This window comes from Phascolarctos cinereus, unplaced genomic scaffold (genome assembly GCF_003287225.1).
Source record: "Phascolarctos cinereus isolate Bilbo 61053 unplaced genomic scaffold, phaCin_HiC Scaffold_4;HRSCAF=312, whole genome shotgun sequence".
NCBI classification, from domain to species: Eukaryota; Metazoa; Chordata; class Mammalia; order Diprotodontia; family Phascolarctidae; genus Phascolarctos; species Phascolarctos cinereus.
Window position 1 is genome coordinate 90,405,043 of NW_027555847.1, and position 23,725 is coordinate 90,428,767.

Sequence of the window (23,725 nt, forward strand, 5' to 3'; positions counted from 1 at the left end):
AGGCAAAATGTCTTCAAGCCATGGTTACTGAGGGCTCCTGTTTTTAAGGTAGTTTCACCTGCTAAGAAAGCAGTTCTGGACTACACCCTAACTCTGCCATGAATGGTTCTACTTCTCACCTTCCGTCCCAGTCCATTAAGGTGTCTCTGGAAGTCCTCCACCATGGCCACTGCCTCCTCTCCACTTTCTGGACGATGCAGCTGCACCCAGGCGCGCATCTCCCCAGGCAGGATGGTGATGAACTGCTCCAGCACCAGCAGCTCCAGGATCTGCATCTTTGTGTTCATGTCTGGCCTCAACCAGCGTCCACAAAGGTCACGCAGTTGGCTCAGGGCCTCCTGGGGCCCAGAGGTGTCATGGTAACACAGCTGCCGAAAGTGTTGCCGAAAGACTTCACAGCTGATCTGGCTGTCCTGCTGCAGGCTTGATCCTGGTCCCCGGGATTTGTCCCTCTTCTTCTGGACGCCCAAGAGCTTAGGGGCCAGACATCTGGCTTTCCTCACCTCTGCAGTCATCACAGCCTCTCACCAGAGTCCCTGCGTCTACCTCTAGTCTCAGAACTTTGTCTTGAATATCTCAGCCCCAGGATGACTTCACCTAGAGGTATGTCAGAAATCACAGTTAATACTGAGAAATAACCAAGTGGCAGAGAGTTCAGGTCCACGCTAACAAAGTTATCTTCACTGGAAGGAAAATAATATTTCCCATAAGATCATGGATCTAGAACTGGATGAGACCTTACAACACTATTTAGTCTAACTCCCTCATTTTACAGATGAGAAAACTGAGGTGCAAAGAGATTATGTGACCAGCCCTCATAATGGCAGAAAGCAACTGAGACAGGATGTGACCCCGGTCTTCTTGGCTCCAAGACCAGTTAGTTCTCTATCCACTCAGCCATGCTGGCTCTCACAATGCTCATTCCTTACAAAAGTCATGCCATCCAGCCTCTGCCAATGGGTAATCACTTGTCTTGCAAAAGCATATCCTTCTTTCAACATTATTCACAGTATCACAACTGTGTTCACTTAATTATCAGAAAACCACCTAACTGATTCTTCCACAATATGCTATGTATGGGGTAGGGTAATTAATCAAGGGAGCTCAATTTGATAAGTCTATCTCTTCCCTTAGAGTGCAAGCATGTCCACTGGTAACTTGTTAACAGGACAGACAACAGTTCCTGATTGCATTTGACTCTCTCAGAATTTGTGACAGAGGAAAGAAAAGCCAGGCATAGCATGACCCGAAAACTACCTAAATCTGGAGAAAACATTTCAAAGGGTTTAGAAGAAAGATAGGTAAAATTTCATGGACTAAAATTCTACAGAAGTCTTCTCAGAAGGGATGCAAAATTCTTGAGAATACAAATTTTAAGACATAAGAAACAATTTAAAGGAAGAAAAACAAGAATTACCTAAAGAGATCAATGTGGCCATACAGGTAACTCACCAACCAATTTGGATTTTTACTTTTTTTTTTTAAATTTTTTCCCCACTTAATAGTATTTTATTTTTTCCAATTACATGTAAAGTTAGTTTTCAACATTCACTTTTATAAGATTTTGAATTCCAAAATTTTCCCCCCTCTTTTCCTCCCCTCCTCCCTCCCTTTATCCCATCTCCCATCACCAAGATGGCAAGCAATAGGATATAGGCTATACATGTACAATCATATTAAAGGCTGGTCTTTAAGAAAAAAAAGGAAAAAGAAAAACAAAATCACTAATCACTTTAGCTTCTCATTGATTGGTCAATAACAGGTCCCAGGCTAAGCCCCACCTGGTCACTGTTTGGGCCCTGACTGGCTCAGAACTAATGTACATGACAATTGTTTCTGTTTTGGGCAGAAATCCTGAGGGTCTTCTTCCAGATCAATTTTTTTTAAGAGGCCATTCTTTGCCTCATTTCTTGTTATGCATTAAACACTGAATGGGTGCTGCCTCAGTCAAACTGAGACCTGTTAAAGACCCTAGCTTAAAAGGCCAAGGTCCCCCACTGCATCCTGGGCCATCTCCAGTTGTCCTGATCAATATCTAGCCACTCGACTCAGATGGCCCTGGAGGAGAAAATGACGCTAGTGACTTTGCAGAGCCCTCTCTCTCTTAAACATAATTCAGCTGAATGTGATGGCATCACCTCCCTGAGGTCATGGTCCTCTTCGAGAAGAAAGGACACACAAACAGCAGCAACAATCATATTAAACATATTTCCACATTAATCATGTTGTGAAAGAAGAATCAGAAAAAAGGGAACAACCATGAGAAAGAAAGAAAAAAGAGAGAGATAAAATAGTATGCTTCAATCTGCATTCAGACTCCATAGTTCTTTTTCTGGATGTGGATCGCTTTTTCCATCATGAGTCTTTGGGAATTGTCTTAGATCATTATACTGTTGAGAACAGCTAAGTCTATCATAGTTAGTCATCGGAACCATCCAACTTATATTTTTAAAAGATAAATGGAGAAGACAGAAGCAAGGACAAGCAAAAGGGTAAATACAAAAGTGTGGCAAGGTCTGATAAAAAAGTGATGACATCAACGCAGAAAAGTAAGGAGAACAGAAAAAGGTTTTGCTTTAAGTATTCAGGGGGAATAAAGATCAAAGAAGGGTCAGGACAACCACTTCGAGTGGATGAGATCCGGATAACTGAGACAGAGGGAAGGCAGAGTTACTCAATTATAATTTTACTTCTGTTTTATTTGTCAAGGAGAATCTTTTATACTAGAAATGAAAAAAAGGAAAAACAGCTAATGAGGAGTTGATACCCAAGATAAGAAAACACATACCTGCTTTTGATGGATTCAAGATACCTAATTTCATGAACTACACCATCAGGCACTGGAAGAACTAGGAGCTGTCTTTGCTTGACTATACATACTTCTTTTTCTCAATGGGGGTGGGGAGAGGATAGATTTGTTTATTGAAAAATACCAAATTAGAAGATTAAAAAAAAACTTAGTCAATGTGACTGCTGGGTCACTGAATCACTGAAAGATCATAGAGGATAGAGAGATAACAGAACTGGAGAAGGACAAATGGCCCAATTTTCAACAAAAGGAAAAGAACAGATTGTAAACTAAAGACCAGTGAACTTGATTTTAAGTCCTGGAAAAAATTCTAGAACACTTCATTGTTGGCTTCATCAAGGACAGATCAGATCCAGGCTTCATTACCTTTTTTGACAGGATTACTGACCTAGTAGATTGGGGGAATACTGAAAGTATGTATAATTTACCTAAATGCTAACAAAGCTTTTGTTAAAGTATCTCATACTTAAGCAAAAGATGGGAGGGATGTAGGCTAGATGGCAGTACAATCAGATTAATTCAGACAGAGTTGAATGGTTGATGGCTCTCCAGTGTCAACTAGGTAGGTCTACAGAGAGTTGCCCCAGGGACTTATACCTGGTTCTCTACAGTATTACATTTTAAGCCAATAACTTGGATAAAGGCATGAATGGTATTCTCAACTTTGCAAATCAAAATTAGCTATCTCAACACTGGGAAAGATCCCTAACACCCTGGATGACTGTACATGTCACACTTGTGTTCTTGGGGGGGTGGGAGGTGTGAAGTCCTCTATCTACTCTCCTCCTGTCCCCTCACCCCCAGAAACTCAAAAGAGCTGACTTGGGGCAGAAGTACAAAGGCAATGCATGTGCTTTCCCACTATTTACTTGGCTGAACAGACAAATTTTAGAGCGTGTACTTTCCCTGCCTAAACTATGGTGCAGCAAAAACACTATTTCCCATAGAAACAGACTTGTGCTTGCTCATTGTGCTCAAGAGATTTCATGTGCGATGTTCTCTGACCCCATTATTTGGTGGAAGGGAGAAAGGATTTCAGTTTCCTAGGCAGCATTACTCAAGAATCTGGCCTTTTAGACAGAAAAGGTAGATTCTTTGGGCAATAGCAGTCCTGGAGATTGCCAAGTTCAAGAGTTCAGAAGGCTGACTTCTAGAGCAGGGCAGGAAGCTCCTGAGCAACATCCCCCTTGGAAAAACAAAAACAAAAAAACAGAAGAATTGTTCATGTGGCCCCTGAAGTAGTACAAGAGGAGGAAAAGCCATGTGGTTGTAACAGGGGAGAGGAAAAGGTAAAAAATATCCGGATCTTGTCACCCCTACCATTACAATGAGCTGACAGCAGCAGGGGATGTTGACAGCCCTAAGTGTTTCCCTGCCCTAAGAGTCCAAGGTCTCAGAATAGTACCGGAAAGTTGAATGTATAGATTCCTGGGAAGTGAAAAGAAGAACTCACAAGAATGCTTGTTCAGCAGCCTTTTGGGGGAAAATCTAAACTAGTAGTGTCAAACTCAATAGAAATGGATCCCTGCAAGCCCACACTGACTTAGAAAACAGCAAACTGAAATTATCTATGTTGACACCATTGGCTAAACCACAGACTTGCACTACAAATCTGGGAGCAACTACATAGATAGATGTCTGTGGGAGAAAGGGATTTCAGTCTAATATCAAAGATGACCTGACAGCAACCCCAAGTTCGGCTCCTTTGCAAGGGGAGCTTCACTTCCGAGCTTCTGTGAAGTGCCTTATGATTTTCTGTCTCTGTTTACGGACTATGAGCCCTTTTTGTAATTTCAGTGGGACACGAACTTGTACCTCGAGTGCTTATGCAGGAAATGACAATAACTTCCCGCTCATACATCTATCACTGCCTCTAAACCGAGAGCAAGAATTTTCCCACTGTGCTTTTTTCACCCCTAGGTTTCTTGTATTTTGAAATCAAATTGTAAAAAGTCAAAAATACATTATTTCTAATAAGTATTCAAAACTTGATGTGAATGATTTTATTTTTCCCCAAACTAGGCTTTATTCTACCCAGGTAAAGTTATCTGACACACTTTTTATATGATACTTTAAGAGGCCACTTTTAAATATAGATGGGTTAGCAGAAAGAGATGGTATGATGAGAACCCTGGACTACAATTTAGAAGACACAGGTTCCATTCTCAGCTTATCTGATACGTAATTTTGAATAAATTACTTGACTTTTCTGACTCTACTTCCCCATTTCTAAAATGGAGTTAGTAACGAAGAGAAGCCCTTTCTATATCTCTTGGGATTTCCTGAAGGTAAGATGAAACAAATGCAAGTGAAAGTGTAAAGTACTATACAAATACAAGATATCACACCAGAAATCATGTTACACGGTGTTTAACAGCTCATAAAATGCTTTCCTCATGGCTCTGTGAAGCAGATCCCCACTTTAAAAATGAGAAAATGGACTCAGAGAAGTTAAGCAGCGTTTGTCCACGGCACACTGCTAAGTGTTAAAGGACTCAAACCCAGTTCTTCCTAACAAGATGCTGCTGATTTAAAGTGATGTGCTTCTAAAAATAATGTGTAGTAGATGTTCACACACCAAAGTTCTAGAAGAGGCTGTCCTTCACAACCTACAGTTACCTGCTTCCTTGGCCTGGGAAATTCTCTGACCAACACATCCAAAACAAAAGTCTAGATCATCCTTTGAAAATCAGCTCCTCGTGGTCTTGACTTCTCTTTCAGTTACTGATATCTCTATTCTCCCCAAAACTATAACTTCACATCTTCAACTAATCATTCTCACCTTCCACATCCAATCAGTTAACAATTCCTGTTCAATTTACCTCTGCAAAAACTCTAGCATTCTAACATTCAACCTGTCAATCTCCACATTCTTCCAAAAAGTCTAATCTGCTCTGATTAATTTGATCCCCTGCTCAAAAACCTTCCAGAATTCCATACTATCTGCAATATAAAAGATCAAATTCCTTATCTGGCAGCCAAGGCCCTTCATAATTTGACATTAACCTGAGTACATCATGTATATTCTCACCTCCCCGTCTTTGCTCAAAGGTCTATCTTCTTGAAATGTCCTTTACCACTTATTCCCAACTCTCTTCCCCAGTTACTGCCCTGATCCTTTATCTTAGAACCTAAGTACTATCTGCCTATTCCACCATCCAGGAACTGAACAGGAAGTTTGGGCATCCTTCAGGTGCTGTCCCCTGGAGTTAGAATGTGAGCTCCTTCACAGTAAGGACTGTCTCAAGTTTCTATTTGTATTTCTAGTGCTTAGCACATAATAAGAGCTAACTAAACACTTTTCATTCCATTCCCAGGCCACCACAGGCCAAGTCCACCACTACTCTTCAAACTGAAGTTCAAATACTTCTTCCCTCAGGGCTCACTGCAGTAGGAAATTGTCTCTACCACTTCTAGATTCTCATTATGCCTTATAATCTACAATTACTACATTCTGTACTTTTACATTTATTTGTGTAGAAAGCTTAAGTAAGTCCCCCAGAAAATTTAAATTCTTTGAAGCAGGGACCTGTCATCTCCTCTTCTTCATCACAGCCTACCAGTTACTTGCATGTAGAAGGTACTCAACAAATATCTACTAAACTGAGTTCCCTTAGGCAGTCTAAAATATTTGGGAGATCCAGGTTCAGGGAACCCAAGAATACTCAGTACTAAGAATTCAAAATTCTCTCTGTTTTATCTTCCTTGTCAGTTCGATCTCACTAGAAAATGCTATTTATCTCCTACATTTATTTGTCTTTTGTTTCCTGTTTTTAATTATTTAAAAATTTTGCTTTGGCTAGCACACTGCCACGGAGGCTTAAAGCTTGAGAAACACATCTTTCTGGCTCTACAGCCCAAGAAATCTATTACCTGGTGCCCTCTAGTACAAACTTTAGAAAATGCTTCAAGTCTCTCCCCACTCCAATCCATCCTCCACTCAGCTCTCAAATTAATCTTCCCAAAGTGTAAGGAGATACCAGTAATTGAAACAGAGAAGTCAAGAAAAGGAGGGGCTGATTTTAAAAGGATGATGACCTGACATGTCACCCTCGTGCTCAGAAAACTCCAGTGGCTAAAATCCTGTTTGGCATTCAAAGTCCTTCACAACCTGGCCCCCTCCTACCCTTTCAGTCTTCTTCTACCCCACTCCCTTCCAAGTACTCTGCCTATAGTGACACTGGTCTCCTTGCTGTTCCAAGTCAACTCCAGACTCCTGGCATTTTCTTTTCAAAATAAACTATTTATTTTTAACATTCATTTCGGGGAAAATTTGAGCTCTGAATTCTCTCCCTCTCTCCTGCCCCTCCTTCACCCACTGAGAAACTCCAGGCTTTTCAGTGGCTGCTCCCCTAGTCTAGACTATCCTTCCTGCTCATCTCTTAAATCCCAACCAAAATCCCATCCTAATCTCCTTTAATGTTGGTGTCTTCCCTCTACCGATTATCTCCAATTCATCCCGTATATAACGCTCGTCTGTACCGTTGTCTGCATTTTGTCTCTTTCGTTAGACTGTGAGCTCCTTGAATGCAGTTTTTTGCCTTTCTTTGATTGACTTCCGTAAAGCTACTTTGGCCAGGTAATAATTATAACAGCTGACGTCTACGTAAAATCGACTTCAAGGTTTACAAAACACACAACACAGATTCCCTCTGATCCCACAAAGGACTGGAGGCAGCGTGAAGGACAACGTCGGTTTCTGTGGTCCCTGGGGGTGAACACGTGAGAACGCGGGAAGTCAGTCCCTCCGCACCCACCCCAAGCCCGCCTCCACCTAAGGTCCCGGAGGAGGGAGAGGGGGCGGGGGTGGGGCTAGAGCTAGAGCGTGGCTCCTCCCAGCAACCCCTGCGGGGGCTCCTCCCCCGCCCTCCTTCAGTTCCTCCCCACCCCACTCTAGCTGGGGGCAGGGGGAGATAAGAGAGTGATTCGACCCGACCCTGAAGCCAGGATGGAAGCCGCAAATTCTGCAGACACCCCCTCACTGCAGCGTGCCCCCTTCCCCGGGACCCGGGCCCACACTTACAGGGAATAGCGAGTAAGCGACCTCCAAGGTTCCGACGGGAAGGCAGAGGAAAGGGCAGGGCACGGGACCAAAGACCTCCGCCACTCACGGAAGGATTAAAAAAAATGGTTGACCGGAAGTGGGTGCGGTCATCCCCTGGCTCTACAGCAACTTCCGGCTACGCTCTAGCAGCCCAGGAGGTGTCGGCGTCTCGTTTGCTTTTTGGAAGGGAAACTGGAAGGAAGGAGGGAAGGGGGCAGTCCAATGGGGAAGAAGCCTAGGGATGGCCGCACGGTCAGAGGACCGGGGTTTGGACCCACCTGTCCCTTTCTAAGCTACGGCGCTCTCCCCTGAGCTTCAGTTTCCTCGTCTTTGACATACGGGGGGGGGGGGTAGGACCAGATCCTTTAAAGCAGCCAGCATCATATTTAACATCAGAAAGCTGGAAACAAATGCTATGTCCAGCGATAGGGGATGGACGATTATGCAAACTCCTTCAAATTTAGGGGAAACTGGAGTTACGTAAAGTGACTTTGCAGGGAAGGGGGAGACAAAGGCTTCCAGCAGGTTTTTCATAGAAGTTTTGTCAAGCAGTCTTGGTCTCAGAGTCCTAGGAGAAGCTGGAGATTGTTTCACCCCCAGCTTCTTCTGTAACCACACATGCCGCTTGCTCTTGCGGCTCTCCTAAAGGCGGGGTTGTTCATCTTTTGGTGTCATAGACCCCTTTGGCAGTCTGGTGGCACCTAGGGACCCTTTCCCAGAGTCATGTTTTAAAAGGTGTAAAATTAAATACATGGGATTACAAAAGAAGGCAGTTATATTGAAATATAGCTATCAAAATGTTTAAAAACAAAAGCAAGTTCACAGATTTGTGATTAAGAACCCTTATCTTAGGGTGTCACAAAGACAACTGGAAGCCTAGGACAGAGTTAGCCTCTTGGTATTTCCATGTGTTGGAACTGCATTTTCCCCAGCCTTTGGCAACTAATGAAGTCAGATGCCAATTATCTTTTACCACCCCTTGTTGGGTATCAGCATGGTCTTTTAGATCCTTGAATTGTTGAGAAAAGACTGATCACAGCAAAATGCTGTATCCATCAGCAGTTTGTAATGTTCTTTTACTGATCCAAAAGAATAAGGATCCTGACACCTATCCTTTATGGTAGCCCTGAGCCTCTTCCTATTCTGCACTAAAGAGATACCTCTCTATAGAATCTAAACATTCACCAAAACTTAAGGTAAAACAGGTGCCCACTGTGTGTGTGTGTGTGTATGTGTGTGAAGAAGCTGTGGCAGCATGGAGAGAGGTAACCATATACAACCATTGATGGGCACAGGGAGGCTGAAGTGCTTGCCCTCTCTGTTTTACAGGGGCCTGAAGTTCCATATGCATGCACGCAGGGACCAGATTCAGTATTAGTTTCTAGAGAGAGCGAGAATCAGCCTCTTTTCTGGAGCTCTCTGGCTCCCACCCCAGAGCCCTGGAGAAAATAATTTAAAATTAGCTTTGGCTGATGTCCAAGGTCTCCCCAAATGGGAGTGTGTTCAGTCATGGGTGCCATGATTTAAAACTGTTGATAAGTTGGAAAGTGTCCAGAGGAGGGCTACCAGGATTGTGAAGGGCCTTGAGTCTGTGTTATATGAAGATTAGTTGAAGGAACTAGGCATATGTAGCATGAAGAAGACATAACTCAGTGGAACATGATAGCTGTCTTCAAGTATTTGAAGGGCTGTCATCTGGAGGAGGAACTAGTCTCATTGTTTAGCTCTAGAGGGCAGAACCAGAACTAATAGGTAGAAGTTGAAAGAAGTTAAGTTTAGGTTTAATGTCAAGAAAAACTTCCTCCCAGTTAAAGCTGTCTAAAAGTGGAATGGGCTGTCTGGAAAGGTTCTGGGTTTCCTCCCTCTCCTCTTGGAAGTCTTAAAGCAAAGGGTGAATGACTACTTGTTCAAATGGCACCAACAGAGGGGCCCATACCTCTTCAATTTACAAAGCTGTCTCCAAGACTGGAAATGATGATCTCAGACTCACTTAAGCTTAAGAAGGAAACATGAAGAAAAAGAAGTAATTATCAAGGGCTTTGTGATCTAGCCTTAAGCTCATGTAGGCCAGCATATGTTCTAGCTGTTATGAACAAGCATTATAAAAATTAAGTTTGACAGTTCTTCATCAGAAATTTTGGAAGAGAGAGGTCTAGAGGCTAATTCACTTTAAGGTTTATTGAATAGGCCTTACAGTTCTTGGCTTAGTGGCAGGCCCTCTCTGATACAACTTTGACACAGCTAACCTCTTGTCACCAAAGGAACACCCAATATGTTCTGTATCATCCCAAAGTGCCATACCTTTCTGCTGAGCCAGAACATCTGTGGCCCATTGGAGGGTGCCCAGTTCCAAAGATGCCCCATGAAATGTAGTCTAGCCAGAACCATTGAAGTTGGGGAGATTTCCCTTCAGTTGTATTCAGTCTTTTTCCACCATGACCCCATTTTGGGATTGTTGTTATTTTTTTTTTCAATTAGCTATTTAACCTTGGGCAGAAAGGTTGGGGATTCGGTTCTCAGTTCTACTTTGCCCCTTCCTCAGGCCCCACCAGGACAGAATCCTAGATCCCTACAGGCACTAGTCTATACTCCCATTCCTTTATTGTCTTCCCCACCACCTACCCTATGTCCCTCTTTGACTCATGTTCCCTGACCACAAGTGTAGCTTATACAGTGTTTGCCTCCGTGTCCTCCATGTATGTCCTCCTGGGGAATATTTTTGTCAGTCATTTTGCTACACTGTTTAAATGCCTTTTGCTTTGAACTAACAAGTTCTTTCAACAGCTTAATAAAGGAAGACAAGGAAAGTATAAGAGCAGCTAGGTGGCACATTGGACCTACCTGTTGAAATCCAGCTTTAGATTATTACTAGTTGTGTGACCCTGGGCAAGTCACTTAACCTCAATTTCCCCATCTATAAAATGAAAAGAATACTATCAATAACCTCCCAGGGTGGTTATAAGGATCAAATGAGATAATATTTGTAAAGCATCTGGTGCTAAATAAATGTCAGCTATTATTAATATTACTAAAGTTGCACTAAGACTTTTGGGACACCTTGTATTATAATCTGCATAACTAAAAGAAAAATGATAAACATAATTTCAATATAATGAATATAGTAATTCACAATGTTGAACATAAAATGGTGAAAATAATAATGAATATATTATTTACAGCCAAAAAAGATGAACACAATGATAAATGTAAAATTACAAAAATAATTACTATATTATTTATAGCCAAAAGAATATTATATACATAATTTGTATTAATACTTAATATATAATCAGATGTAATATGATGAACAAGTAGAATGATTCATAATGAAGAAAATAAAATAATGGTTAAAATAATAATGAATATATTATTTGTAGCAGACAGAAAAATGATTACTATAATAATTGAATGCAGCAGCTAGGTGGCACAGTGGATAGAGCACTCTTTGCCTGGAGTCTAGAAGACTAATATTCCTGAGTTCAAAGTTGGCCTCAGATACTTACTAGCTATGTGATCCTGGGCCAGGCACTTAACCTGTTTGCCTCAGTTTCCTCATCTGTAAAATAAGCTGGAGAATGAAATGGCAAACCACTCCAGTATCTTTGCCAAGAAAATCTGAAATGGGGTCAGGAAGAGTCAAATACAACTGAAAATGAATTAACAATAACAATAATAATTGACTATAATGAATGGATGAATAGAATTAATAATGATGAATATAAAAATAGTGATGAAAATAATGAATATATTTATGACTTTTAAAATGATGAATAATTAAGTATAATGAATGGATTTAATTCATAATGCTGAATATAAAATGAAAATAATAAACATTATAGCTAAAAGAAAAACGATGGATATAATTGAATATGACATAATAGAGTATAATTCATAATGATGAATATAAAATGATGAAAATAATAATGAACATATTACTTATGGCTGAAAGAAAAATAATGAATAGAATGAAATATAATAAATGCAATGAGTATAAAATGAAAATAATGAATATATATTTATAGCTGATAGGATAATAATGACAATGTGATTGAATATAAGGAATATATTCATAATGATGAATACTAAAATGATGAAAATAATATTTATAGCTGAAAGACGAATAACTGAATATAATGAATGAACGTAATAATTCACAATGATCAATAGGAAAATGACCATTATTTCTGGCTGAAAGAATGATGATGGCCATAATGACATATTATGCGTTATAAGTAACTGAACAGTTAACATCCCTCGGAGCACAGACGGCCCGCGGCTCCACCCCACAGAGTAGGCACCCCACAAGGGCAGGCCCTGGCTAGCCTTTGGTTGACCCTCCCCCTCCGCGTGCACTAGCCCCGGGGGGGGGGGTCGCGGGGAGTTCCCGAAGGAGAGGCCCAAGGGAGTCCACCTAGGAGAAGACCTCCGGCGTTCCTAGAGAGCAGAGGAAAGAAGTCTGCAGGGCCCTCGGCTGCGCTTTGGGCCTGCCCATTGTACCCGAAGTGCCCGGGGGGGGGGGTCCCTCGGAACTGGGGGCTCCCTGCCTCTGCTCCAGGGGTTCTCGCAGCCGGTGAATAGCGAGGTCTCGGACCTGGGGCCGACGGGGTCGAGGCAGTGGCAACCCCCAGGGGATTTCCTAGCCCGAAGGCGAGGTCTGAGGGCTCCCTCCATCATCCCTAGGACTACGGCTAGGCGGGGGGGGGGGGGGGGGGGGGGTGTTGCTGATGGGTCGCTGGGGAACCTTGCTGACTGGAGGGGAGGAGCTCTGGGAGGAGCTACTCCCCCTTCCTCCCTGCCCCCTTCACGTGGGCCTCTCCACCCGCCAATCCTTTTTGGGCGGGGTAATCCCGGCCCCCAGCCAAATTGTGCATAATAATAGTAACTATAATTCACTTTTCTCTTGGATTGTAAAATTCACCCAGCAACCCTTCGGGTTGGTGATGCAAGTATCTAAATTTTCCATTTGAGGAAACTGGGGCGGGAGGGGGGGAGGGGTAGAAATTATCTGGCAGACTCCTGGTCTCTTCTAACTCTCAGTCCAGCGCACGGTCCTCCACCACAGCTGACCACCTTTCCTCCCTGGGCACTTCAAACTGTCCAGAGTCCCAACCTGGGGCCCCTTCCTAGTAGTGGCTAACGCTCCAAAGTTCATCCTCGTTCTCCCCTGCTATCGCAGTGCAAATTCAGGGTTCCCGCAGCGCACTGTGGGGTTTTTTATTTCGTTGTCCAGAGATTTGCTTCCACCAGGAGACCCTAAAGAACAGAGTCTTCTTGAGCTTATGTGGTTCCCTGATGAGCATCCCTCTGGGGATGAGCTTTTCCTAATTTAGGAATGTCTTCAAAAGGCACACAGAACCTGTCACCAGACTGCTTGTATTTACCGACCACGTGTACACCTATCAGAGTTTACATGGTGCTGGCCCAGGTTTCAGGATCACCGGTATTCTCCTTGGAATAATTTGAAGAGGACTTTAGTGGAGGCTGCCTCCCGGTTTTAATGAAGAGAACCCTTTCGGGGAGTTTTCCATTTGAAAAGGCCTTTTTGTTAATCTGGACTGGAACCTTTTGGGAATTTCAAACCTTTAAACCTGGTGAGGGGAAGAATATTTACAGTGTTCAGGTCATGTTTTTGGACCTTGGCTGGCATTTACAGCTTACTAGAGCTAGATTAAGGCTGATCCTGTCTTTTACTTCTAAACAGGCAGCATCTTGTGACAGTAATAACATTGGATTTAGCCTTAAAAGGATCTGGGTTCAACTCCTGTCAGTGCTATTTACTATCTCTAGACTTTTGGTCAATTTATGTCTACCCTTTGAGAGTCAGTTTCCTTATCTCCAAAATGAAGAGATTGATATGATAATCTTAAAAGTCCTTTTCAGTTGTAAATTCTGTAATGCTACAAGTTATAATGACAGTTTCCACCAAAAATGAGAGAATAGTCCCTTTTCACACAAATAGTCCAGACTTGACTTTGCCCACTCATAACAAGATAAATGTTGGCAAGTCTCTAATTTAAGAATGGCTCCTTTCCCCTTACTCCCTTTTAGACCCTACCCCTCCTCAATTGTTATTGATAATGTTGTCATAAAGACAGGCTCAAGAGTAAGGCTTTTTGCTTATCTAAAATATAAGCTGGATAGATTTTTAATACTTTTTTAAAGTTTAATATTGTTGGGGGGTTTTTCCCTATTATCAAAAATCCATTTTCTCTTCCCACTCCTCCATTGGGGGAAAAAAGGGAAAAAACAAAAGCTTTTAAATAAATATACATGATCATGCAAAACAAATACCCATATTGGTTGTCTTTTTATTTATTTATTTTGGTAAATTAATTTGTTTTTAGTTTTCAAAATTCACTTCCACAAGATTTTGAGTTCCAAATTTTCTCCCTATCTCTCCCCTCCCCCCCCCCAAGGCTGCTTGCATATCACACCCCCCCCCCTTCTCTTATTCCCTTCCCCTTCTATTTTCCCATAGGGCAGGATAGATTTCAATACCTCATTGCCTATATACCTTATTTCCCAGTTGCATGAAAAACAATTTTTAACACGTGTTTTTAAAACTTTGGGTTCCAAATTCTCTCCCTTCCTCCCTCTCCACCCACCGTCATTGAGAAGGCAAGCAACTCAATACAGGTTATACATGTGTAGTCATGCAAAACACTTCCATAATAGTCATGTTGTGAAAAACTAACCATATTTCCCTTCATCCTATCCCACCTCCCTTTTATTCTGTTCTCTCCTTTGACCCTGTCTTTCCTCAAAAGTGTTTACTTCTGATTACTCCCTCCCCCAATCTGCCTTCCCTTCTATTCTTCTCCCCTACTTTATCTCCTTTCCCCCTATTTTCCTGAAGAGTAAGATAGATTTCCATACCCAATTGTGTATGTTATTCTCTCCTCAAGATTGGTTGTCTTTTGATATCAAAGTTATTTATGGATATTTCCCCCTCCTGCCACACACACAGATGAGTTACAAATGTCACTTTGTAACAGAGAAAAACCTAGCAACACAATGACTACATTTGACAGGGCATAACAATACAAATAACAATGATAAAAATCGTGTTTCTATTGCCTTAAGGTTTGCAAAGCATGTTACAATTATAATCTGAATTGATTCTCACAACAACCCAGGGAGGTAGATACTATTATTATTCCCATTTTACAAATGAAGAAACTGACTCAGACTGGGGTTAAGCAACTTTCAGGGTCACTCAGTCACTAAATGTCTGAGGCAGGATTTGTACTAAGGTCTTCCTGACTCCAGATCTATGCACTGGGCCACCTAGCCTCTAAAACAACATTCAGAGCTGTGCTTTAAATTATGTAGTCATCTTAAATGTTAATAAATTTTCTTTGACTGGTTATTTTTACAAATAGTTTCTATTCTGCTTATTCCCCCAGAGAAAATATCAGCTCCTTGAGAATAGGAGTTGTTTCTTTCTTTCTTTCTTTCTTTTTTTTTGTATTTCTGTCCCCAGCACCAAGACACTGCCTGGCACATACGTATTAGGAGCTTAATAAATGCTTACTAATTGACTGCCTGTAACCCTAAGATTTTAAAGGTACATAGGGACTTCATGCAGATCCTGTATTTACCATCTGTTAAGTAAAGTAATATTTTAATCATCCTAAAAATAATTCATTCATGCATAAAATAGTATTTACTAGAGGTAATATTTTGGAAATTGAGAAACAAATCTATATTCCTTTGTGAACATGGCAACTTGATGAAATGGAAGAAACACTGACCTTTGAATCAGAAAACTTGGGCTCAAATTTTAGTCCTGAAATTTAGTTCTGAGGTGTGTGTGTCTGTGTGTGTGTGTCTGTGTGTGTGTGTGTGTGTACAGGTATGTACTAGTGGCAACTGGATGAGTTGCTTAATTTCAAGTCTCAGTTTCTTCCTCTGAAAAATGGGGTTAATTATACTTTTAATAACTTTCACAGGGCATTTATGAAGAAAGAACTTTGTTAACCCTAGAGTACAGCACAGACATATAAGCTATGATAATTTTACGATTTCTATTTATAACTCTTTGCTAAGTGAAGTATTTAAGCATTTCTGCCTATTTTTAGGGGATTTCTTTATCTGATTCATAATTTTAGTTGCTCTTCTCAATTTTTTCTATTCCCTAAATTTTATTGATACCTTTTTTTTTTATACTACAGGCATATCCGGATACCAGCCAACTTCCACTGACCCATTCCTTTGAAACAAAGAAAAACAGTTAAGTAAAATTGACTCTAATTGGCTCCGTATACCCTGTTCTGCACCCTTGTTCCCCATAGCCAACTCCTACTGTGTGGGACATCCACTCTAAATCAATTAAACTCAGAAACTTCTCAAGGTGGAAGCAAAGGTTACTTTTTATTAAAATCTCAAGAGAAGGGGCGTCTGCTTCCCCAGTACACTTCCAGGAGGAGAGAGGCAAGGCACAGAAAGCGAAATGAGATTATATACCCTAATGCAAACAAACCTCCACCCACCACTATCCCTTATTCCCAAGGGCTGGGGATGTGGGCTTACATTCTTAGGCTCGAAAATTCAAAGACAAAGAAGAAGGAAACAGGGTATAGCCAATCCAAACATACATGTCCTTATTTAGTAAACCTAATGCTGACGTAACAGTAGTGTGGTGATCAGGAGGGAGTTTAGGGCCAAATTCCCATGAGTTAGGTAATTCCTAGGAAACCGAAATTTACTGCAATTTCTCCTCCCTAACCCTCTTCCCCCTTATGCCAGAGACAAGAAAAGGCAGCAGGGCTATTCTTTCTGCTAAGCCTTTAAAAAAAAAAACAGGGTCTGAGTGGGGAAGGGTTTTGAAAGCAACAATCAAGAAATACTAACAAGAACTATTGATCCCTTGAGGAGGCTTCACTTTTGAGAGATCATCTCTTATAATTCCCCCTCTCATTTCTTACAACTTGAAGCCTCCTCACACCCCACTAAATCTTAATAACCATCAGGGTGGTCTCAGACTGGACAGCTGTCTGGCAGGGAACATTGCCAATGAAGTCCTCTGGTCCTTGGTATTTGTTCCAGCCATCTCCAGCACAGCATCTCAGCATCTTCTTCTTCTTGTCTTCTTGTAGGAACCAACTTTCTGTCCATTCTCCTACAAAAGTGACCTTAGCACAATTTTAAATTACTATTTCTAGTCCTTATAACCCTGATCATTTTTACAAACTCAAAACTGGAACCATGACCAATTGTCATGTTTAAGAAATTCACATCAGAACCCAGTGTCTTATACTTTACATTAATCCATTATTAATTTCCTCACCAGGAGGATGAGATTTCACTAAGGGATTAATAACAGGCTCCAGTACATACATAAATATATTAAATAATCAATTTTAACACTGTACATATAAGATCTTAAACTTTTAGTCATGCCATGTTTCTTTGATGGCATTTACAAAATAAACCACAAGCCATTCTTCTTTTAACATTATTAATTGTAACAAAACTTTAGACAAGTATGATACTAACCAAATAACAAAATAACATTCTCACAAGCCCCTGATTGTCTCCATACCATTACCAAGAATTAAAGGACCCTAACTCATACCGGAACACACATAGGAACACTAGTCCCAGTTCTATAGTAACCTAAGATGTTCCATAATCAATTATTTTAGTAAATTTGTTACTGTACTTACAAAACCTTCTGATTGTAGAAACTTACTATAGAAGGAAAAAGAGCAGGGACATGTGACATACCAAATATGACAGGATAAAACATCCTTAGCTTTGTTTAAATTCAGATAGAGTCACAGTTCTCCAATCATGCAGTATCTGTTCCTCCTCATAGCCAGACTCAGGAACAGTCAGGTGGGAAACATTCCTTTCCAAAGGAACACAATGGAGAAACTGAGCCAGGAGGATCCCATCCTAGATTGAAGCTAAGATTGTCCCCTCAGCCTTTTCCCAAATGAATCACATTCCCTTTGTATAGACCTCCACCTGTTCTTGTGGCATTTCTCTCAGATATTGATTTAATGCAGACAACTATACCCAAATTCAAACTCAAAACAAAATTAGTTATAGTCCCAAGAGCCTTTTACCTCAAACAGCAAGTTTCACTAATCACAGCTTAAAGCCAGATACAGTTAATTTTACTCTCATGGAGTTGCAATAAGCAATACAAATTTACCAGGACTCACATACATAAGACATTTCACTTTACATCTTTCCTTCTCAAATTTAAACTTGTTTTGGTGTAAAAGCCAATCATTAGAAGTCATTTCTATATACTTGCAAATTCTCAGAAGGCCAAGTTTCTTGTTTAGGAACTACATGATCCAAACAAGCTCTTTGGCCAAGTTTACAAAACTAAGGAGGATCAACAGGGATCCCAGAGAAGGGGCTGTCCCATCCACCTCCTCTAACTTTAGAATTTCTACAGGCTGTGCTTTTTCTTTTCTTTCTCTTTTTTTTTTTTAACTAGCCCCTCAGGGGCAGTCCTCAGACTGCTCTTTTTCAACACACACAGAGTAATCAATTACCAGTTTTAAGTTTTAACATTAAAACAATAACCAACAATCTTACAATTGTCATAAGTGATAACTAAATTGTTTTAGCTGTAACATAAACAATAAACTTCAAATGGCAACAACTGTGTTTCCAGATCATGTAAAATTATTGATAGAAGGATGGGCTGATTTACCAAGTACAGATGCAAACTGGATTCTTTACCTTGACTCATCCTCTTTTACTCTCTCCCCATGGCTGTGTGCTGGAAGATACCAGCTGTAGCTGCTGCCCCTCCCCCTCCTTCCTATAGCCAGGCAGGGAAAGGTGAATTTGCAGGCAAGGGAGATGGGGGGTAAAACACTCTCTTCCTAATCTGATCTGGGATGAAAGGGATTAAGAGAAAAAGAAAACCCAGGGCTGTTTGGAATCCCCACACTGAGAAACCCTCCTGATTCAGAGGGAGGGAGTGGGGGAAGGGAGTGACAAGATTGTAAGGAGGTGTTTTAAAAACTCCTTAATGATCAATCTCAAAACTTCCAGCATCTGCTAAAATGTTTTAGCTGTCTTAACTTTTTCACTTCTAACACACACATACCTCTTAAAAACTTAGAGTGGGGTATTGAACCTTTCAGACCTACATTTGAGAAACCAGTGCCCTTTCTTGTGGTATTCCAGGACACAACATACCTAGGCTTGCAAAAGGAAATTTAGTAGGCCCTCTAAAAGAATATCAAAGATTTTATCAAAACCCCCCTTTTTTTTTTTATAAAAGTGTCTCCCTTTCTCAAAAACAGCTTACGATTCCCTAATTACCATAAAATTCTGAGTTACCTAAATTCTCTAGTTAAAAGGTATCTGTATGAGAATTATGAGATTTCACAAAACCTCTCCTTCCTTTTTTTTTGCATAATTACCAAGTTTCTTCTCATACACAAAATACTTTTACTAGTGCTTGACTTAAACAATAACTCCAAATAGCTTACTTAACAATTTTGAATTCCATAAGTGAAAACCAGATAATCCCAGCTAAAACTTCCCTTTAAACATAGACAAAACTTGGAAGTTCTCATTTCTTAAATTACAATACTTAAAAAAATTTACAAAACAGGACGACCATCTATAGAATGCCGCCCAACAGCCCCGATCATTCCTTTTTCTCTTTTCTCTGAAGACACAATTAATTTAACAACATTCTAGATTATAAAAGAAATTGCCCTTCCAGCAACGTAACTAATATAATTGCTTACCACATTACATCACATAAGAAAGTTCAGAAATATGTAAGCAGTATATTAAAAACTTAAAACAGATCCAATAAAAACTCTTTCTTTCTGGACCCCTTCACCAGGTCCAACAGTCTCCTGGGACCACACCAAGAGGAGAAAAATGTGTTTAATTATTTGTTCCCTGGTCCAACATTGGTCTCTGCAGTATGTCAACATTCAACTTCCCTTTCATATTTTCATTTATATTACTACAGTTATTGCATATGTAGTTCACTTGGTTCTGCTGATTGTGCTCTGCATCATTCCTTTCCAGTATTGCCATGGTTTTTCTGATTTCTTTATACCTATTTTTTTCTACCCATTACTCTTCTATTATATTCATAGATCACAGTTTTTTCATATGTTTCCCAAGTGTTCCTGTTATTTTTGCTATCCCCAAAAGTGATGTTGTATATATGTTGGTATATATGGGACCTTTCCATATTTGAGATCCTTTGAGTATATGCCCAAAACTGGGATCCTGGGATCAAAGAGTGTGACTAAGTTTGTACATTTTCTCAGTGTTCCTCATAGTTTTCTAGAATAGTTGGATAAATTATTGCTCTATCAAGAGTGAATTACTGTGTCTTTCTTCCTACAGCCCTTTCGATGTTGATTTTCTGTTGTCTTTATTGACACATAGAGCATGAGGTAAAACTTCAGAGTTGTTTTTAGTTTCCATTTCTCTATTAGTGATTTATAGCTTTTTTTTGTTTGTTTTTTGTTTTTTTAGGCAGTTGGGGTTAAGTGATTTGCCCAGGGTCACACAGCTAGTAAGTGTCAAGTGTTTGGTCTGAAGCCGAATTTGAACTCAGGTCCTCCTGACTTCAGGGCCGCTTCTCTATCCACTGTGCCACCTAGCTGCCCCAGATTTTTGGCTTTTTAAAGAAATATATAGGGGGAAGCTAGGTTCAAATCCAGTCTCAGACCAGATACTTGACACTTACTAGCTGTATGACCCTGGGCAAGTCACTTAACCCCGATTGCCTTGCAAATATATGTGTGTGTGTGTATACATATATATGTATATATGTATGTATATTATATATATGTACACACACACACATATATATGTGATTATTGATGGATTGCATTTCTTTTGAAAACTGTTCATATCCTTTGACTACTTCTTTTCTGGAGTCTTAGCCATGCTCTCATCATATCTTAGCTGTAAAACTGTTGGAGAGTAGCCAGTATGTCTTAGATGCTTCTTTCTTTTATTCACTCTTGTCCTTGTCCTCCACCATAATACTGGGTTCAGTAAACAAGTATGTATTAAATACTGTATTGTGAATCTCCAGAACAGCTCTATGTTTCTGTTAACCTTTCTTTCCTATCTCTTTTCTTCATAAGCATGATTTCTGTTTCCTAAAACTGCCATGATCTCCCAGCCTGGGCAAGGATAGGAATTATGGGTCCAGGATCTTCATACAACTCTGGACAAAAAGGACCCAAAGGAAGCCTATCACAGTGAGTGATACGGACTTTGTTAGTGCTGATGCCAACTATTCTTTCTTCTGTATCTTTACTTTTAAAATGTTGGCTTGATAAACTATTGATAGTCTAAATACATTTTGGAGCACTAGACCAATTGTCTGTACTGAACTTTTAAAAGAACTTGTTGAAAATTTGTCAAGGACACTGATCTTATTTGTGTGTGTGTGTGTGTGTGTGTGTGTGTGTGTGTGTGTGTGTGTGTGTGTGTCCCTGAAGCCAGTAGAACTAGACTAAATTAAATCATCCTGTTCTCCTGGTCAGTATAATGGGAGAGATGGGTTCTTGCCCTCTCCACCTATAACTGCTCCCTTAGTTTTCTACCTTTCAGGTTATCCCACTCTGCCTCCCTTCTACTCATTATCCCTCTGACCCATTTCCTTTTCTTATTCCTCACCCAAATAGCCATGTGTTACTTTTCTCTCCTTACCTCTCCCTGATTTTTCTTCTGGATGCTTTAATTATCCATCCTCAATTTTCCCTTTTTCTAACTAACTGGATTAATCTTGGCTTCCTCTGCAAAGCCAATTTTGATATATATGAGCTCTGCATTTCTAGAGCACTTGGAAGAAATGACATTTATGTTTTCTATTTCTTGGTTAGATGGCAATGCCAGGACCAAGAATGCGGACTTGAACAAGGAGACTTCAGAGGGGGAAATTTTCAAAGAAGACTCACACCCATGGACACTAGGATGTATCCAAAAGGATGTACCTCTGGAGCCCGTGTTGGGAGAAGCCACTGAATGGAAAGATAGGCTAGAGAGGTGATAGGAGCACATGCAGGAAAGAGACAGGAGAGAAATTTCTTGGAAGTGATTGTTAAGGACAAGATAAGTCCTAGAGAAGAGAGAGGCCCAAAGGAAGGGTTCAGTCTTACTTCCAAACTCCTCATACATCAGAGACATCCTAAAGGACAGAGATCACATAAATGTGGTGAATGTGAAAAATACTTCAGTTGGAATTCAGACCTTATTCAACAACAGAGAATCCACACTGGTGAAAAAACCCATGAGTGTATTGAGTGTGGAGAAGCCTTTAGTCGGAGCAAAAATCTTATTCAACATCTGAGAATCCACACTGAGGAGAAACCTTATCAATGTAATGTGTGTGTGGAAAAGCCTTTAATCAAAACTAAAGCCTTATTCAGCATCAGAGAATTCATACTGGGGAGAAACCCTATGAATGTAATGAATGTGGAAAATCATTCAGTAATAGTTCACATGTTATTGTATATCAGAGAATCCACACGGGGGAGAAACCTTATCAATGTAGTGATTGTGGAAAAGCCTTCAATCAGAGTTCAGGCCTTAGTCAGCATCGGAGAATCCATACTGGAGAGAAACCTTATATGGGTAATGATTGCAGGAAAGCCTTTAGTCATAATTCACACCTTATTGTACACCAGAGAATGCACACTGGAGAGAAGCCCTGTGAGTATAATGAGTGTGGCAAAGGCTTCAATCACAGCTTAAGCCTTATTGCCCATCATAGAATCCATACTGGAGAAAAACCTTATAAATGTAATTTTTGTGGTGTGTCTTTTAGTCAGAGTTCATCTCTTATAGTACATCAAAGAATCCACACAGGGGAGAAATCTTATAAATGTAATGAGTGTGGGAAAGCCTTTAGTCATAGCTCACTGCTCATTGTTCATCAGAGAATCCATACTGGGAATAAACCTTATGAATGTAAAGACTGTGGGAAAGACTTCAGTCAGAGCCAAAGCCTTATTCAACATCAGCCACTCCACACTGGAGAGAAGCCCTATAAATGTCATGAGTGTGGGAAAGCCTTCTGCTGTAACTCACACCTTACTGTACATTGGAGAACCCACACTGGAGAGAAACCCTATGAATGCCATCAATGTGGCAAAGCTTTCAGTCAGAGCTCATACCTCATTGTACATCAGAGAATCCATATAGGTGAGAAATCCTTTGAGTCATTTCACTTAATTCATTAGCACAACGGACTAATGAAGTCAAGAAATGGGATTGCTCAATGTAATGGAATACTATTGTGCTATAAGAAATGATGAACAGGCTGACTTCAGAAAAACCTGGAAAGACTTATATGGTCTGATGCTGAGTGAAGTGAGCAGAACCAAGAGGACTTTGTACACAATAACAGCCACATTATGCAATGACTAAGATTGTTAAACTGAACCCTTCTCAGCATTATGAGGATCTAAGACATCTCCAGAGGCCTCGGGATGGAAAATGTTGTCCACATCCAAAGAAAGAACTATGGTAGTCGAATCGCTATCACTTATTTTTACCTTCTGTTGAGTTTTGTTTCATCTTTCTGATGGTTCCTCCTATTGGTTTTAATTTTTACTTACAACTTCACTAATGTGAAAATATGTTTAATGGGGTATGTAAATGTAAAGTCTATATCAGATTATGCGCCATCTTGGGGGGGGGAGGAAGGGAGAGAAACATTTTAAACTCAAAAGCATATGGAAGTGATTGTTTAATTTAAAAAATTAATTTAATTTAAATTAATTTAATTAATTTAAAAATTAATTAAAAAAAAAGAAATGGGATTGCTCCCTGTTAATGTTTACATTGGGGAAAATCTCCCACGGCCATACAGAGAATAGTGACTTTGGCAGATCTCACAAATGTGTGCC

The 23,725-nt window shown here is 40.4% G+C and overlaps 2 protein-coding genes across 2 annotated transcripts in view; one reads left to right on the plus strand and one right to left on the minus strand.

The window, feature by feature from the left end:
• LOC110217097 (uncharacterized) overlaps positions 1-8,019 on the minus strand; it is a 44,233-nt gene extending 36,214 nt beyond the window's left edge. The window contains 2 exon segments of the mRNA XM_078151695.1: positions 120-597; positions 7,833-8,019. Of these exon segments, the coding sequence (XP_078007821.1) occupies positions 120-515 (396 nt within the window). The 5' untranslated portion in view covers positions 516-597; positions 7,833-8,019.
• On the plus strand, positions 1,144-23,300 carry LOC110216947 (uncharacterized). The gene is given in 4 exon segments (XM_078151696.1): positions 1,144-1,153; positions 7,797-8,011; positions 21,852-22,199; positions 22,202-23,300. Coding segments are annotated over 4 exon segments (1,428 nt in total). The 3' UTR covers positions 23,057-23,300.
• Positions 23,301-23,725: the final 425 nt, after the last annotated feature.